General features: G+C 36.7%; 1 protein-coding gene across 2 annotated transcripts; it reads left to right on the top strand.

Moving 5' to 3' along the window:
• Positions 1-16: 16 nt before the first annotated feature.
• Positions 17-5,158, top strand: FBXO48 (F-box protein 48). 2 transcript variants are annotated; one of them, XM_043603544.1, is made up of 3 exons: positions 17-132; positions 2,194-2,535; positions 3,012-5,158. In XM_043603544.1, exons 2-3 carry the CDS (start codon positions 2,230-2,232, stop codon positions 3,171-3,173), a joined length of 468 nt encoding a protein of 155 aa, XP_043459479.1. In that variant the 5' UTR covers positions 17-132; positions 2,194-2,229; the 3' UTR covers positions 3,174-5,158. The 2 variants fall into 2 exon arrangements, with proteins under 2 accessions (XP_043459479.1, XP_043459478.1); XM_043603543.1 differs by lacking the exon at positions 17-132 and adding an exon at positions 142-919.
• Positions 5,159-12,698: the final 7,540 nt, after the last annotated feature.

Raw genomic sequence — 12,698 nt, 5'->3', positions numbered from 1 at the left:
GCTCCTCTCTACGCCTGTGCGAAGTCCGAGTCAGCAAGGCGGGACTACAGTGGGCGGAACTGTAGGGACTATGGCGAAGGATTCGAATTCCGGAGGATTTAATTTGCCGGAGAAGCGACCGCGGCCCTGGAGGTAGGAGTTCCCGCTGACGTCTGGACGACGCAGCCTCAGCTCAGTCCCCTGGAGCTGCGGTGACAGTCAGTGCTGACGGTTGTTATTGTCGCTTTTTTGTCATTGCTCCGTGTTCTTTGGACTCGGGCAGCTGCAGCCTGCGCGAGATCCTCAAGGAGGGCACTCAGATGGGATGTGGAGTTGCCTGCGGGGTGTGTCTGCGCCGCCTCTCGATCCCTCCCTTCCTGTGACACCTGAAAGTGGGGGGCGAGCTCTTCCCTAACTCGAGAGATAATTCAGCGAAGTTTGGTTCATAAAGAAGGGGCAGAAGAGGGATAGTTTTCCAGGTATCCAGGCAAAACTGGCCTTAGAAGAAGATGCCTAGCGGGAATTTAGGAACCTCACCGAGGCACCCCCCAGCTGTTAAACTCAAAAATTCGTTTGCCTCCTGGGAAAGAACTGTAACGAGAGGACGCGTTTTATTCCCCAATGAGATTCTGGGAGAAGTAACAAATGTTTAAATGCAACAGTAACGTTCTCCACATTAATGTGAGATTTTTTCCCCCCAGAAATACAGTAGTTCGGCTTTGCTTTGTATTGATATTGAGAGAGACGAGCTCCTGATAAAAATTTGCTCTTGACTCATGAACTTGTTTCTATCAGTTTGCTTTCTTACTTCCCCAAAACTTCGAGAGGAAGTCCTAATGTCTGTTGAACACAGACATTAAAATTCTTACTATAGCTAATTGGATCATAAACAATCAAACGAATGGGAGCAATTGTGGCCTTGAGAAGTGCAGAAACATGGGTAAGTAGCATGTTTAGAAAGGGGAATCATTAGCTGAGTTAAAGAATTTAGCAAACCTTTCTTCCTGCACTGTAACCCACCCCCCATTATAAAAGGAAGTGCAACATGGAGTAAACTGATTTTGAGTAATCTGAGCTGTCTTTATATGCAAAAATAGCTCATGCTTTCAACTGATTTTGGAGCCTAGACCATGCACTTTAGGTAAATTAGCCGAAACTGGACTTTCAGTCTGTAATTATATGCTATACCTAACTGAGTTATAAACATTGTTTATAATTGCTGGTTACTGTTGCTTTATGGCCTCAATACCTAGTGTTCTTCATTCATAATTATGCATGTAGGATACCTTCAAGAGGCCATTTCTAAAACACTGATCTAATAACTGAATTGAAAATTTGAGGCTTTGTGTTGTTATAACCTGGACTTCAACCTCTTTTCCACTGTGTCAACTGTGAGCACCTACCCATTAGGTACAAGTAGATAACAATTATCATATAAACTACAAAAGTCCATCAGGGTTGTGGTTAAGTCACAAACTGTAGATGAAGAACTTAATGACAAGGCATCAATTCCCACAGACAAGTATTTAGGAGTTCAAGAGATTGAACCATACACATTTTCAAAAGTATTTTCAGCAAATGCGTGGAATCAAACGTGTTCCCACAATAGTTATTTCTACTACTAAACTCAAAGTATAGTTTGTGAGGTATCATTTCACTTTTTTAGATAATGTTCTTTGGGAGCAGAAACATAAATGTTTAGAAACAAACCCATTTACCAAAAACATTTAAAAAGAAGAGAAGTAGGGAGCGCCTGCATGGCTCAGTCGGTGAAGCGTACAACTTCGGCTCAGGTCACAATCTCCTGGTTTGTGGGTTCGAGCCTCGCATCAGGCTATATGCTGGCAGCTCAGAGCCTGGAGCCTACTTCTGATTCTGTGTCTCCCTCTCTCTCTGCCCCTCCCCTGCTCACACTCTGTTTTCTCTCTCTCTCTCTCTAAAAAATTTTTTTTAAAAATTTTTTTAAAGGGAAGTAACATGTGTTGAGTGTCTCCTATGTGCAATTTAGATGAAGCTAGATGGTTTACATATTATCCCTGTTAATCCTTGTAAGAACACACAGGAAAGGAGCATCATTGGCCCCATTTTACAGATTGAAAACCTCAAGTCATGAAAGTTAAGGTTCTTGTAATCATATCCAGAAAATATCTGGCTCAGAGTAGGTTCTATAGTCTGATCTGAAGAGACTGAGCATGTTTAAACTTTGCCTTTTAGGTTACATATGTGGATAATTTGCTAAAACATCAAGCTATGCAGAAAAGCCTCAAGAGGAACAATAATTCAAGAGTTTCTGGCATAAAATTGAATTCTGTGGATGCTGAGAAGGAAAAGAAAGAGAGTCAAAAGACCTTTGTTGAACTGTTGCCTCCAGAAGTCACTTTTAAAATTTTCAGTCAGCTGGACATTCGGAGTTTGTGCAGGGCTTCCATAACTTGCAGGAGCTGGAATTACACAGTAAGAAACAGTGACTCCTTATGGAAACCTCATTGCTTGACCTTAAGAGCTGTGTGCCAAAGAGAAGTAGACGATGATCTAGAAAGTGGATATTCCTGGAGAGTAAGTTTAGTCTTTGAAGTCTGTGGTGTTCTTGACAATATGGTGATAGGTTTGAGCCAACTCTGCCTTCTGCACAGAGGAGGTAGGATTTCATATACAGAGTGACATACAGAGTGTGTTGGCTTTTGGCCTTGAAGTTGAATTAGTATTTTCCTGCAAACCACGCCATCCCATCCACCCTTTTACATTTTTTAAATACTAAATTCAGGCATATTCCTCTGTTAGCTACTTCATTCCACCTTTTCCACAACTCACAGCAAACTCTGTGGCTCACTCTGTGTGTATACACATATACGTACACCCACACCCACCCACCCACACACACATGCTTACCACAAATGTAATAGTAGATGTGTATATCAAAGTAAATATTTAATCTTCTTTTCAGCCCTGTCATTCAGCTTCTCTAGTTTTAAACAAACTCACTGACCAACCACCTACTCCATTTTTTAACAATGATGATTTACCTCTTTCAGGTAATACTACTGAGGAATTACCAGAAGAGTAAAGTGAAACACGAATGGCTAAGTGGCAGATACAGCAACATATGTTCTCCTCTTAGCCTACCAGAAAAAATCATGTACCCAATGGATGTAGATACATGGGGGGAAATTCTAGAAGCAGAACTGGAAAGATAAGCTGAAAAATTACAAACACATCTTGTAACTTTGAGAGTTTAAAACTAAAATGACTCTTAGGTTTGTTTTTTTGTTCGCCTTTTTAATGTTTAACATTCAAAAGAAAATATTGTAAAAGTCCAGCTTTGTTTTTATTCTGCACTTTCATAAAAATTCTGGCTTTACTGTAATGCAGAAAAATCATGATATGTTATTTATGTAAGAAATACTATACTGATAGAGTGTTTTAAATGTATTGCTTCATGTATTTATATTAGTATATTGCAGTACTCTAATGACAAAGGAGTTTGATTGGTATTTCCTGCTTAATGGTAATTCAAAAATTCAGGAAACCGTGAAGAAACTGATTAGTGATTCATTAAGTAGTAGACATAACTAGGCTTATAACTAGAAGTAGACATAATTAGCAAGACTACCTAAAATGAAATTAATAGTAACATGTTGAAATGTAGAATATAATAAATTTATATTTTGATAACTTTGAAATGTCCATTTCAGTGGCATCAGATTGAATTGTCAAACACTGAGCCCATTTTAAAATGTGCTAAACTTGTGGTTTAGTTTAAAATTAATCTGACTGGAAGGCTGAAACTTGTGAGATCATGATACCCGTTACTTGCCTACAGACCTGGAACTGCTCTCAGGGATAGCCATCAGCACCGCCACACTGTTTTTCTTGGCAAACGCTTTCCAACAGCCTTACAGCACCACCTAGTGTAGATACTACTTGTAGTATAACTTGTAGATAACCAAGGCAAGGGACTTAGATCCTTTTCGTTTTCCCCACATTTAAAAGAAAAGAAAACGTGAAAAAAAAAAAAAAAGGAGGAAGAGAAGAACTGTATTATTTTAGAGTACGCTATATACCTGACTTGTTTAAATTTATAGCTTTCCAGGAATCTTTAACTTTTGTTTTTCTTTTTCTTAAAAGTAGATGGTATAGTACTCACTATACCAGATTGTTCATTCTGAATCTGTGGTCAACACCATAGTAAAAAGTGTCTGTGAAACATTTTAGTCAGCATGGCATTTTCTTCTTAAATTGTGCTCTGTGGCACAAAAAATAAGAATCCGGGAAACCAGTATTTAACAAATAGGTACAATATTGGAAAGATGCCTTACTCTATGCAGATTCCTTGTGTTGGATCAAGCAGGTAAGGATCTGTTAGAAGGAATCTTAAAGACCAGGCATCATTCCCTAGGACTAGTTGACAATCCCTTTTAGAGGAATATCTTTCAGCCACCATTAACTCTCTTCTTGGCAAACTCTTTTGTAAAACTTATTCTCTGGACCTGGAAACCATCCCTAGATTATACCATTCTGGATTAAGTGGCCCTCGTTAAGGAAGGTTCCCATAGTTCTTTGTACATACCATTCTCAAAGCTGTCTACTACATTAAATTGTCAGTCTTATTTGTCTGTCCCCTTTGCCCCCACTGCTGCTTTGGACTATGAGATTCTTTTTTTTTTTTTTTCCTGGTTTATTTATTTTGAGAGAGAGAGGTAGAGACACAATCCCAAGCAGGCTCCATGCCGTCAGCTCAAAGCCAAATGCGGGGCCCTATCTCATGAACCGTGAGATCATGACCTGAGCCAAAATCAAGAGTCAGATCCTCAACTGACTGAGCCACCCAGTCACCCCAGGACTGTGAGCTTCTTAAAGGCAGGGACCATTTATTTATTTATGTGTTCTCAAAACCTGGAATATAGTAGCTTTTCCCTAATGATTTGTTAAATTATTCCTATGTTATTTATTTTAATCCTACCCAGAATGTATAATAAAAATAATTTACATTACCGTTAGTGGACAAAACTGTATGGAAATGCAATGTAAACCTGTAAGATAGATGGGATGCTTACTATTAATGCTAATATATGAATGATTGTTTTAGTCTTCTCAAAAGCTATAAGGGAAAAATAAGGAAATAGAAATGTTTTGTTTTATGTTTTTGAATAAACACTTGAAAATAAACAACCCAAAAATATCACTTAATTGTAATTATTGGGTCACTCCAATGAGTTTTCAGTAATACTTTGTAAGCTATATGAACAATCTAGTTGTTTTTAGTACTGTAACATTAAAATAATTTTTTATATAATAAGCTATAAGCTATGATCACAGTCTACACAGAAAGGAAAATTTGGAAACTTAATGATAACTTTTATGGTATGGTCTTAGAATGAACTGTACATTTATCAGACCGAGCCATTAGCATCTGAGAACGAGTGGGTGGAGTAGAATGGAGAGAAGACGTACTCTTACTCATAGATAAAATAACATGTTACATATACACAGTTTGTAAAAAAGGCAAGATTACTGGAATAGAATATTGAGTTTCTAGTTGTTTATTATTTAATCAGTTCAAGATCTAATATATATTTTTTTAATTTAGAAATTTTTCTTTAGTTGCTTCTAGTTTATAACACAATCTTACTCAAGCCAGGACATAATCATCAGTAAAAATCTATATGAATATAAACTTCAGATCTTAGAATACTCAAGTATATAAAAGCCTAATTTGAAAAATATACCCTAACCACTTTAATTTCATCTTTGCTTTGACTTCATATAATATCTTCTTTCCAAAACTTCAAATACCCTAATAATATTAACAATGAGCGGTAACATCAGGAAGTGGATTGGGAAGAATAGATGGAAGAGCAGAATTAAAAGACCAAAATCATCAAATAGATTAAATTAGATCAACAATGGACAAAGTTGGTGAATTATAATAGCTAACATTTGTTGAGTGCCTACTCTGAACCAAGCACAGTGCTAATGCGGGGGATACTATTACTCTATATCCATTTTATGGATGAGGAAACTGAAAATTGGAGAATGATCTTACCTATCGGTTCATCACCACTCCCCAGCACCTCTATGAGTATGTAACATGTAGTAAGTGCTCAATACATTTTTAATGAATGAATTAAAAGCTTATCTGAGAATGAGTAACTCGAATAAAAAAGCCAAGAATGTTCCTCCAACTTTTTATTTTTCACATAAAAAAATTTTTTTTAAGTTTATTTATTTTGAGAGAGACAGAGGCAAGTGGGGTAGGGAGACACAGAATCTGAAGCAGGCTCTCAGCTCTGAGCTATCAGCACAGAGCCCAAAGTGGGGCTCAAACTCAATGAGCCATGAGATCATGACCTGAGCCGAAGTCAGACGCTTAACCAACTGAGCCTCCAACTTTTTATTTTGAAAAGTTTTAAACACACAGAAAAGTAAAAATACATAATAAAAAACTCTTATGTATATACTTCACTTAGACCAGTTGTTAACATTTCCACATTTGTTTTATTTATTACTTATTTTAACTGAAGCATTTGAAACTAAGTTGCAGACATGATAATACTTTACCCCTCAATATTTCAACATGCATCTCTTAAGTACATTCTCCTATGTGCAATACCATTATCACATATAAAATTTTTATATTGATTCAATAATATAATTTGTAATCCCTATTTAAATTTCCTTAATGGCCTCAAAAATATGTGGATTTTTTTTTTTCCAATTCAGGATCCAAACGGTTTCGAATGCATGTCATTTTTTTATGTCCCCTTAATCTCTCTGAACCAGAAGTATCCCTCTGCCCTTGGTTTTCTTTTTCAGGATATTGACTTGTTGGTTGGTTTTTTTTTTTTTTTTAAGTTTATTTATTTATTTGAGAGAGACAGAGACAGCGCAAGTGGATGGGGGGCAGAGAGAGAGGGAGAGAGAGAGAATCCCAAGCAGGCTCCATGCTTCTAGCTGCAGAGCCCGACACAGGGCTCAGTCAGACCCACGAATTGTGAGATCATGACCTGAGCCAAAACCAAGAATCGGGAGCTTAACCAACTGAGCCACCCAGGTAACCTGATTTGTTGGATTTTTTAAGAATTCTGGTTGGTTTTCTTACAGAATGTTCTGTAAATGATTTGTCTGATTATCTCTTCATGATTTGATTCAGGTAAAACATATTTAGCAATTATACTACACAGATAAATGTAATATGCTTTTTAATGCACCACATTAAGAGGCACATGTCTGTGTGACCAGGTAAGTCTGATTATTTGATTGAGGTGGTAATCCTCAAATCTCTCCATTCAAAGAATATTTTCTTATAGAGTCAAAATTTGTTTTTTCAAGAACCCATTTCTAGAGTATTTCCTGTTGACTAAACCCTATGCTAAATGCTTTATAACATTTTCATATTCCATCTTCGTAATTAGACTTTCAAAGAACACAGGAAATCATCTCCAAGTTATTTTCCATATCAACATAAGGAGATGCAAAATCACTATTTAAATCCAATTCTCTTTGATTTCAGAGACCCAAGTTTTTAACCACTAGAGTAGAGCACGTTTTATAATTTTGACAGTCCTTACATTAAGGCAACATAAAGGACTAAGACTAATAAGGAACACCTCCCAATACAAATATCTAGAAAATCAATATCTAGATGAAATCAGTATTAGATGTATAGAACTTGACATTTATGCTAATAGCAGATCAGGCAATTCTGACAAGCCTTCCTACTTAGGACAACTTGAAAACTTGGGGCAACAAAAATTAATTCCCTGTGGATAGAGCTAACAAATAGTAAAGAAATATTTCACCTTTTGGGATGAGCACTGGGTGTTGTATGGAAACCAATTTGACAATAAACTTCGTATATTGAGAAAAAAAAAATATTGGACCAGTGTCTGGGGAAAGAAAGAGAACCAGAGAGGTAAGTCCATGATTGAGGTTAATCTTGCCATGGAGCATTTGCCAATTTCTGCAAGACCAACTGAGAGATGAATACATTTTTGCCTTGTTCTTTACCTTCATGGTTTACTTTCAGTGTTTCTTTATTTCAACATTCTCCTCCAGTGAAAGCATCCCCATGAAGGTAAGGAACAAGGCACAAATGTCCACAATCTCCATCTCCATTACTATTACACACCATACTGGATGCATTAGTCACTGTGTTCATTCAGGGGAAAAAAAAGTAGAGGCATAAGAATTGGAAAAGAAGTAAAATTCCACTTGCAGGTGGTATGATAATATATCTGCAAAACCCAATAGAATCAATGATAACACTAATATGAACAAAATAATTCAGTAGTCAGCAGGCTACAAAATATATATAACTATGTATATAGTTATAGGACAATATATAATAATTATGCAATTTAGATTAGATTAATCACATCAAAGGAATATCCATTAATTTCAATTTTTATCTAATACTTTTATTAACAATGGATATTGAACTTTATAAAAGGAGTGTTTGGCACCTGCGACTTAAGTTATACACCTAAGAATTTTTAAGAACTTTACAAATATTTTGTTATTATTCTACATGCTGTGACAATAGTTTCTTAGGTTGCTATAACATGTGCATTTTTTTCTCACATCCAGAAAACCAACAATATTGAAAATCATATTTTACAACATTGAAAAATTTGATGAACAGGCTAGCTTTCTCCCTTCAAACTGTCATATAATAATAATAATAATAATAATAATAATATCTTCTGATGATTGAGTACATTTTACATGTACTTGAATCATATAGTCTTGAAAGTTTGTTTTTTATCACTAATTTTTTGAAATGCAAAAATTGAGATTCATGGAAGCAAAGCAATTTGAGTAAGGTCAAGCAGCTTGTACCTGGAGGAAAGGACCCTGACCTCAGGACTGGTTCAGGAAGCTGTTTCTGCTACACCATCCTTGAGACCTAGTAAATGCTAATAAACTGCCAGCAGAGGGAGCAATACTTCTATTGAAACTGACAAGAGCTTGAGTGTGGGAGTTCCACATTTCAGCCATGTTAGCTGATTGGAAAATCTCAGACTGAGTCAGAATTTGTACAAACCCTTTTGTTGTAAATGACAGAACTGAAACTAGTCCTGCCCATCTTCTGGGCCTTTCCAAGAAGAGAAGACTGGATATAACTTAAAAATCACAATCAGCCTTTCTAGCTAGGATGTTAAGATGTCAGGGAATATAACCCTCCAATGAAGAGAATTCTTATCCCACTCTGTCTTTCATTCTTGTCTCCACCACCCAATAGAGTTCTATCTATGTTTCCAAAGGCACAATAAAGAACATATGAATTCAGTTTTGCAGTTTTTTTTCCCCCAAAAATATGTCCACATCATTATTCTGTGCAGATGTTTTTACATGAGGGTATTATTTCATTGTCCACAGGTTTGCTCTCCAAATTTTCAGCTCAGGGTCCATGGATGCTATAGTTCTATGAGGTTGAGCTATTAGTGTGAGTATATTCTTCTGAAGTAACGGATGTGAGCTCTGAAGTTGACTTCAACAGTTTAGAATTAGACATTTATGGTTAAACAATCTTTAGGTGTCAAGAAATTTCTCACCCTTTTACCAACCTTGTGGGTAAATTCTATGCCCTTATATGAAGAGACTATAAAAAGAATTCACCCAGAGGTGAAGACTTTTCTAGAATTATGTTTTTATTCTTTCCATTTGAAACTCATTTGGGCAGAAAGAGTGGGTCAGGGGCCTTGAGGAGTTGAGCAAGGTAATCAAAATTCATGTGCAAGATCCCATTTCACTTAAAAATAAACCTGTCACATGTACATTTTGAAATACATCTCCTGGATTACACATATTATTATATATACAATATCTACATCTCAAAATGGAAAGGAAAATGTGCTCAAGTACAATGTATAATTTCATATCACTTGTTTTGGATTCTATTTTATTGACCCTGCCTAAAGTATGGTATATTTATGATACTAGAGTCACCACTCAAGATTAATGCCTATGGATAATAATTGCTACCCTAAGATAAGTGCTTACCATGTACAAGATACCTTTCCAACAACCATTAGGGACAGTCCATTCCTGCATCTTCCCCTTATTAACTGTGTGGGCAAGTTATCAATGCCTTAGTTTTTATCTGTAATATGTTTACAAAAGGATTCATCTCATAGAACTGTTACAAAGATCAGCAGTCATGTTCCATCTCCTCATATCCTTTTCTCTGCCTCAGCTACTACTTATCAACTTTGTCTCTATAAATTTGCCTATTCTTTTCACTTAAGTTAATTTTTACAAATTTGTGAGGTAGGGCTTCATTCTTCTGCATGTGGCTCTCTACTTGTCCCAGAACTATTTGTTGAAAAAAACTGTTCCTTCCTCATTGAATGGTTTTGGCACCCTTGTTGAAAGTCACTTGACCATAGATGCATGGATTCATTCTGGACTCTCAATTCTATTCCATTGATCTATCTACTCTTAACTCCAGTACCCCTTTGTCTTGATTACTGTAGCTTTGCATTAAGTGCAATTGGGAAGTCTAAGTCCTCTAACTTTGTTCTTTTTTCAAGATTGTTTTGCCTATTCTGAGTCTCAAGAGAATTGTTTTTGTTTTTTTTTTTAACCTTACCTTAACTGGGGGAGTTAAGGAGGAGAGCGAAAACTGTCCCAGAAAAAAAAATACTTCTGAGTGATTGGGCTGTCTTTTCTGCCAATTTCAGCATGGAGTATATCTCTTTTGTAGCTAAAGTAGCAGAAGGCATTTAATAATACATTAATAGTCAAGATATATTGTTCCTCTGGTATTTTCTGTATTATACAGTACAGTATAATAAATAGTATCTAATAAATAATAAATTTGTGCAGTAACAAATAGGAACAGAGATAAGGCAATAGAAATATTAATATTGGTTAGTGGTGATGCTCCAGGCTGATTACTTCCTGTTGATGAACAGGCCTGCTGTTGGCATTAAAGAGACACTTGAGAGACTGCAGACCCTGGAAATTCGGGCCATCTCTGCCCTTAAGAAGTTCTGCTGAGGACCCCAACCCCTGGGAGTTACTTTAGCCCAGAGGTCACTCTGAGTTACTCATGTGACTTGTCAGCTTTGTTTCTTTTTCAGTAATGGGAGCTTATTTTTCCAGAACTTCATTCCACAAATACCCTGGGATTTGGAGTTAAATTTAGTAAGGTTTAACATTTTGATTTTGTGTACTTCCCCCTTTAGTCTTTTGTCACCTCTCTATTTTTATTCTCTGTATTTATCCTTCAGCTTATTTATTTTAGCTTCATTTTTACTTTTCACCCTATCTATTCTTGACTTCACAGTGTATATTTTATCCTTTTTCTATCCTTTTTTTATTTAGCTCTAATATTTATCTGTAATCCTTGTTTCTTTAATTTTTTAGTTATAGCCCTTTTACTCTTTTCTTTTTCTTTTTTTAAACCAAATCTCTTACTTTACTTTTCTGAATTATTCTTGGCTCCATCCTGGTTTAAAAAAAAAAAAAGTCTTACTTTTTAAGGATCCATATAGTGTTTAACCTTCCCCTAAACCCCAAATGGAGTAAGGCAAACTCATTCTTCAAAAACCTACTTATGTGTATTTTTAATTGGATTTGTGTTCATTTTTCATGGAATTACTAAAAGCTCCTTTCAATGTGTGAGTTTAGTGTGTGAATTTTCTTTTCTCTCCTCCCTTTGTGTTCCTTTTAGGGCCAGGGAGTTCCTAAAGAGTCATTTGATTTCTTTAAATACAAAAATACCTAAACTGCAAATGCCTTCAAGGCCCAAGCTGGCAATAAACAGGAATGTAGCAAGCTGAATATAAGAAAAGTCAAGTGAAGAAAGATAACCAAACATGTCTTATTTTTTAAAAATGTTCATTTATTTACGTTGAGAGAGAGAGAGAGAGCACGTGCTGGGGAGGGGCAGAGAGGGAGACAGAGGATCTGAAGCAGGCTCCTCACTGTCAGCGCAGAGCCTGAAGCTCGTCTCAAATGCACAAACCGTGAGATCATGACCTGAGCTGAGGTCAGGCGGTTCACCAACTGAGCCACCCAGACGCCCCCAAACTTGCCTTATTTTTACAGAACTGTGGCTTAAGCACACAATCTCAAACACATTCATATAATACTGTGGGTTTTATTTTGAAAATGAAATGGAATACAAATTGAAAAATACAAATATTGAATTATCCTGAATGTTGTCATAGCTATTCTGATACAACTTGCATACACATAGAAAAGTGTTTTTCCTTTATTTAACTCGTGTACCTGACCAGGTGTCCCTTACAACCTTCCTCCTGCAGCAGAAGAAAGAAGGTTTACCGTTCAATCCATTTCAAGCCTTAGACCAACCCAGTAACATAAAGAATTATTAAATATCAAACTTTTGAGAAAAATGCTCATTATCTTGTGTTTCCATTGCTCTCTGCCCTGTTCTCCTTCAAAATGGTGAAGACACTGGGGGCGGAGGATTCATGTGGTTTTGCACCAGAAGTCATATGACATTTATTCTTCTACCATCATATGATCTTGTGGCTGCTGAAGCATAGTTGACTGGTACTGTCCTGGGCTTTCTACTGGCCTCTACTGCTGACTTACATCTATGCACACATGGGCTTTTCTCCACTGTGTCATGCTAACCAGGCCTGCCTTTGGATATTGCCTGGCTGTAGACCTGACCCGCCCCCCCCCCCCAGGTGTCCCATGCAGTCTCACAGCCAAGTAGCTCCGCCTTCAATATCTGCTGTGGG

This window comes from Prionailurus bengalensis, chromosome A3, assembly GCF_016509475.1.
Source record: "Prionailurus bengalensis isolate Pbe53 chromosome A3, Fcat_Pben_1.1_paternal_pri, whole genome shotgun sequence".
In the NCBI taxonomy this organism is placed as follows: Eukaryota; Metazoa; Chordata; class Mammalia; order Carnivora; family Felidae; genus Prionailurus; species Prionailurus bengalensis.
Note: the sequence above shows the minus strand (reverse complement) of the source record. Positions and strands in the feature narration are given on the sequence as shown.

What these genes read in the sequence shown, in the direction of transcription:
- FBXO48 (XM_043603543.1), top strand. Translation starts at nt 881, where the DNA reads ATGGGAGCAATTGTGGCCTTGAGAAGTGCAGAAACATGG. An exon ending in TGAGAAGTGCAGAAACATGG is followed by an intron (nt 920 to 2,193) that starts GTAAGTAGCATG and finishes TTTGCCTTTTAG; the next exon opens with GTTACATATGTGGATAATTT. An exon ending in AAAGTGGATATTCCTGGAGA is followed by an intron (nt 2,536 to 3,011) that starts GTAAGTTTAGTC and finishes TACCTCTTTCAG; the next exon opens with GTAATACTACTGAGGAATTA.